The sequence below is a fragment of the Oncorhynchus mykiss genome, chromosome 13 (assembly GCF_057628025.1).
Source record: "Oncorhynchus mykiss isolate SJ-2025 chromosome 13, ASM5762802v1, whole genome shotgun sequence".
Taxonomy (NCBI): Eukaryota; Metazoa; Chordata; class Actinopteri; order Salmoniformes; family Salmonidae; genus Oncorhynchus; species Oncorhynchus mykiss.
Window position 1 is genome coordinate 69093823 of NC_143034.1, and position 6043 is coordinate 69099865.

Consider the following 6043-nt stretch of genomic DNA (forward strand, 5'->3'; position numbering starts at 1 on the left):
GCAGGTATTCTCTGTTTAACTGTGTGTTGTGGTGGAGCAGGTATTCTCAGTTTAACTGTGTGTTGTGGTGGAGCAGGTATTCTCTGTTTAACTGTCTGTGTGTTGTGGTGGAGCAGGTATTCTCTGTTTAACTGTGTGTTGTGGTGGAGCAGGTATTCTCTGTTTAACTGTGTGTTGTGGTGGAGCAGGTATTCTCTGTTTAACTGTCTGTGTGTTGTGGTGGAGCAGGTATTCTCTGTTTAACTGTCTGTGTGTTGTGGTGGAGCAGGTATTCTCTGTTTAACTGTCTGTGTGTTGTGGTGGAGCAGGTATTCTCTGTTTAACTGTCTGTGTGTTGTGGTGGAGCAGGTATTCTCTGTTTAACTGTCTGTGTGTTGTGGTGGAGCAGGTATTCTCTGTTTAACTGTCTGTGTGTTGTGGTGGAGCAGGTATTCTCTGTTTAACTGTCTGTGTGTTGTGGTGGAGCAGGTATTCTCTGTTTGCGGTGGTGAACCACCAGGGCACCCTGGAGAGTGGTCACTACACCAGCTTCATCCGCCAACACAAGGACCAGTGGTTCAAGTGTGACGACGCCATCATCACGAAGGCCAGCATCAAGGACGTGTTGGACAGTGAAGGGTGGGTCATCAGACACCAGAGTCCACGGTCATTTTCTTTAGAAAACAGACTGAAAGGAGCAGGGAGGGACTACCAATAGAAAAACACTACTAAAATATTTTGACAGTGTTCAGTTGGGTACACTGTAGCAAAACGTTTTTTCAGAGGAAAACACAAGGTTGTGTTATTGAACAAGTTCAGGTAGTACCTCCAGGTTTCAATCCATTTCCAAATGTTTTCTCCCCACTGAACATAACCCTGAGGATCCATTGCAGTCAAGTTACTCTCAGTTGATTTGGATGTGGAATTTCTGTGTGGTTGCAGTTCAATACCCGCATCATGTTCAGAACTACCTGTACAACTACTGCTACTACCTGAATGTGTCCAATATGAACACAGATGTCCATTTGTTGTTGCAAAATGTTTTGTGTGCCCGACTGAACACAATGTTAGATTGCCTTCAATTTAGATTTAATTGACCCCAACTCTAGAGGTCGATTCCATCCATACACATTCTTAGTGTTAACAACCCTGAACAACCCCACACAAACTAACCACATTTAAGTTAACTCTTTTCCTGTACCATTACTACTAATCATATTTAAGTCAAATAGTGCTTTCCCTCTTCTGCTACTAATACTGCTACTAATACTGCTGCCAATACTGCTACTAATACTGCCAATGCTACTACTGCTAATGCTACTAATACTATTACTAATACTACTGCTACTAATACTGATACTACTGCTTCTAATACTGCTGCTGCTGCTATTGCTACTACTACTGCTGCTACTTCTATTACTGCTTCTGTTGCTACTACTAACTAATACTGCTATTAATACCTCTACTAATACTACTGCTACTATTACTAAAACTGCTGCTGCTAGTACTACTTACTACTACTACAGCTGCTACTACTACTACTACTAATCACATTTAATCAAACTATTTCCCTTTACTACTAATACTATTACTACTACTGCTGCTGCTAGTACTACTTACTACTACTGCTACTACTAATCACATTTAAGTCTAATAGCACTTTCCCTGTACTACTACTGCTAATAATCACGTTTAATCTAACTATTTCCCTTTACTACTGCTACTACTAATACTACTAGTACTGCTAATCACATGCTAATACTACTCCTGCTACTAATACTACTACTACTACTACTACTGCTGCTACTACTAATCACATTTAAGTCTAATAGCTATTTCCCTCTACTACTAATAATAATAATCACATTTAATCTAACTATTTCCCTTTACTACTGCTGCTACTACTACTACTATGTCTACTACTAATCACATGTAAGTCTAATAGCTCTTTTCCTTTCCCCTCAGGTATCTGCTGTTCTATCACAAGCAGTTCCTGGAGTATGAGTAGCCTTACCTTGTAGACCGCTGGCTCTGCGGAGAACCAACCAATGACTGTGGAACAGAGGACGATAAAACACGAACACACAAACCTACCTGAAACTCTGACTATACCAGTTACTACTACCCCCCCTGACAGGGGTGACAGTCTAACATAAACAATGACTAATAGTGAAAAATCATGCAAAACTTGTTCAAAAACAGCACTGAGCTCCCGGCATCTACTTGACACAACTGAATGGAGAAAGAGAATGAGGAAAAGTGGAGTGGTGTGGGTGGGAAGGAGCCCTCCCTCTCTCTCCCTCACTCCGCCCCTTTTCTGACGTTGGGGCGGAGCCTTGTCGAGAGTGATTGACAGTTCTGTGGAGAGGAAGTAGGAGGGAAGAGGGCACAGTGGGACTCAAACCCCCAAAACTACAGTATTGAATTGTGAATTATTGTTTCATGGTGCTCTCGTTTCCACTGAAAAGCATTTACCATACAGTCACGATGGGAGGAGACTGTCCAACGTCTTCATATGCATACACAACCGAATGCAAAAAATATATATACTTCAACAGCAAAACAAAGTATGGTATTATTTAAAATAAAATAGCAAACAAGATCTAGTTATGATTCTTATCATTTGAATTTAGTTCTGGAATATGCTGTATGATCCTCGAGTACATCTATTTTTTTAAAGAGGAAAAGTGAGAGAACTGAGAGCACGAGACGCCATCCTTGCTAGTTTCCTGGTAAACAGCCAAACATGAAAAATGGACTTGGATCAAACTGAACGTACCCATGTTCAAACTATTTTTTTGTTGATTATTTTCTTGTTTCATTTTGGTTGAGGGCAAGGGAATATCTATTTTTTTATTTAGCGACTCGTTCATTGAAATTCTTTGTGTACCATTTCTTTCCAGTGTCCACGTTAATCTCATCGTTCTGTTTTGTTGCGGTGCAGTAATGTCCCTTCCTTGCTGTCATGGAACCTTCAGAAGACGTTATTTCGATGTAGTATTCTTTATCGTGGAAAGTGTTGTTGGCTATATAATGATGGTGGTGATTTAAATTGGCTCACTTTTGGCTGTTGACATTTTTGAGCTATAGGTTTCTATAGGTTTCTTGTGGCATTATGAAGTAGAGGCAATTCTCTGTAGCTTGGTCCCAGATCTGTTTGTGCTGTCTTGCTAAAACTCTTATAGTAGCTGGCAAGCCATCACAAACAGATCTGGGACCAGGCCATGGCTATCAGACTGCTGTGGGTCTTTTTAGAAGACCTCTGCAACACAGTAGGGTGGATACCTGGGGCAAATCGCTTGCTATTCCCCATATACTGCAGAGACAAATGTAGTTCTCTAGGGAATAGTGGGCCATTTCAAACACATCCCTCTAGAGTCTAAACTTAAGCGATGTGCTAACGTAAGCCTACTGCAACACAGCTGTGCAGGTCTAGGGCAAAACTGAAATGGCTCACTATTCCCTATATAGTGCACTACTTTTTAATTATGTCCAATAGTTATGCACTACATAGGGAATAGTGTGCCATTTTGGACACATGTCCGTCTCTGTCTTAATGACGCCTTGGGCAATAATACCTCGACGCCTACACCTCTTCTGTTACAAGACTCCGTTGACTGATTTGTGTACTGTTGTTTGGGGGGGGTAAATGGCGATGATGAAGGATTGCACGTACACGGTGGCGCTGTCTGTTTGCTGCACACTCTCCAGCTTTTGAATCCATCAGTGTTCTCTTAATATCCACAACAACAACCACATGTGGCTTGTTTAGACCAAGGTTGTGTTCATTAGGCACCAAATAGAGAACTCACAAACGGGGAGGGACTGCTTGGGCTTGTCCAATGAGAAACGCTAATTTAAATGTTCCGTGGCAAAACGTTTTAAAACGTTATCCATTGCGTGCCCTGATGTGCACGACCCAATGTGTCTTGTGGTAGGTTGCCTCTGCAGTGCAGTAACACAGTGCTCTATCCTATCAGTATGCTGTCTGAATTCTGAGTCTAAAAAGAAAGAACGCAAATGTGTTGTTGGGTATTTTATGTTTGAATATCACTGTGTATGTAAAGTTTTAAAAAAGAAATGTGGGAAAATGTATACCACATTGATACCGCAACACTTTGGGTCTGGTCCAGCTGCTCGGGAAACAAACAAACAATACAAATAAATCAAACATATCTATCCTCTGGTCTGGTACAGATAGTCCATTACTGAACCCTGAGCCAGAACAGAGAAATCACACGTTTAAATGGTCGCACCACCAAGGCTTCCGATGAGAAGAGCGCCACCCAGAGGTCATTCAGGAACGCAGCCCTAACGTGTAAGAAGGTGAGAGGAGAGACATTGTCCGTTTCAGTGATTTTAAACTCAACAAAACTCATGCGGTCCTTTTTTTCTCTTTAATTAGAACATACTCTGTCTCCATTGCCTGATTTCTTCCGTTTCAAATCTATTCCATCTTTTCTCTAGAGTAGTGTGCAGTTTCGTGGTGTTGAATGACAACATTTGGATAGAAATGCATTTAGTAGAAATGAATGTCCGATAGAATGAATAGCTGACATCATTTCCTATTCTATCTTTAAAGCTCAGTGTTTCCCGTCACTGAATACATCCCTGTAGGTAAACCACCAACACAGAGACAGAAGATGGAGAACTGCCTGCCACAGATGTGGATACTAGTTTCCCTGAAGCCCTCTATAGTGTAGTTTGGGGCAGCAGGGAGCCTTGTGGTTAGAGATCCTCCGTGAGCACAGCTGTGTCTGTCATCCATTTCGTATGTTACGTTACGAATGTGTTTGTGCTTAAGATCCCGTTCAAGCTCTTTTAATGCATGATGCTTACTAACTTGTTTCTCTTGCTGTGTCATTCTGTTTCCCTGAAGCCCTCCTTAGTAGTTAGACTCGTTCCAATAGATCCTAGTGGAGTCCATAACCTCATGGTGGTTTTAGGAAATGTCAGTTTAGATGGCATATTATGCCTTACCTCATTCTCAGGTCCTGCAGCCTAATAATTGACCACGCCCACTGTTTGGGTCTACAGTCGTAGCCCAAGGTTTTGAGAATAACACAAATATTAATTTTCACAAAGTCTGCTGCCTCAGTGTCTTTTGTTTGTCTGATGTTACATTTCATAAGTGCCAAAGGCATTTATTGACAATTACATGAAGTTGTAATTATTTTTCAAGACCTCTGCAATCCTTCCTGGCATGCTGTCAATTAACTTCTGGGCCACATCCTGACTGATGGCAGCCCATTCTTGCATAATCAATGCTTGGAGTTTGTCAGAATGTGTGGGTTTTTGTTTGTCCACCCGCCTCTTGAGGATTGACCACAAGTTCTCAATGGGATTAAGTTCTGGGGAGTTTTGTGGCCATGCACCCAAAATATCGATGTTTTGTTCCCCGAGCCACTTAGTTATCACTTTTGCCTTATGGCAAGGTGCTCCATCATGCTGGAAAAGGTATTGTTCGTCACCAAACTGTTCCTGGATGGTTGGGAGAAGTTGCTCTCGGAGGATGTGTTGGTACCATTCTTTATTCATGGCTGTGTTCTTAGGCAAAATTGTGAGTGAGCCCACTCCCTTGGCTGAGAAGCAACCCCACACATGAATGGTCTCAGCATGCTTTACTGTTGGCATGACACAGGACTGATGGTAGCGCTCACCTTGTCTTCTCCGGACAAGCTTTTTTCCAGATGCCCCAAACAATCGTGAAGGGGATTCATCAGAGAAAATGACTTTAGCCCAGTCCTCAGCAGTCCAATCCCTGTACCTTTTGCAGAATATCAGTCTGTCCCTGATGTTTTTCCTGGAGAGAAGTGGCTTCTTTGCTGCCCTTCTTGACACCAGGCCATCCTCCAAAAGTCTTCTCCTCACTGTGCATGCAGATGCACTCACACCTGCCTGCTGCCACTCCTGAGCAAGCTCTGTACTGGTGGTGCCCCTATCCCACAGCTGAATCAACTTTAGGAGATGGTCCTGACATTTGCTGGACTTCCTTGGGCGCCCTGAAGCCGCCTTCACAACAATTAAATCGCTCTCCTTGAAGTTCTTGATGATCCGATAAATG

The 6043-nt window shown here is 42.4% G+C and overlaps 1 protein-coding gene across 2 annotated transcripts in view; it reads left to right on the plus strand.

The window, feature by feature from the left end:
- LOC110514624 (ubiquitin carboxyl-terminal hydrolase 22-like) overlaps nucleotides 1–4160 on the plus strand; it is a 74242-nt gene extending 70082 nt beyond the window's left edge. For both annotated transcript variants that reach the window (XM_036941792.2, XM_036941793.2), the window contains 2 exons: nucleotides 469–618; nucleotides 1945–4160. In XM_036941792.2, the coding sequence (XP_036797687.2) occupies nucleotides 469–618; nucleotides 1945–1987 (193 nt within the window). In that variant the 3' untranslated portion in view covers nucleotides 1988–4160. The remainder of the gene's footprint in view (nucleotides 1–468; nucleotides 619–1944) is intronic.
- Nucleotides 4161–6043: the final 1883 nt, after the last annotated feature.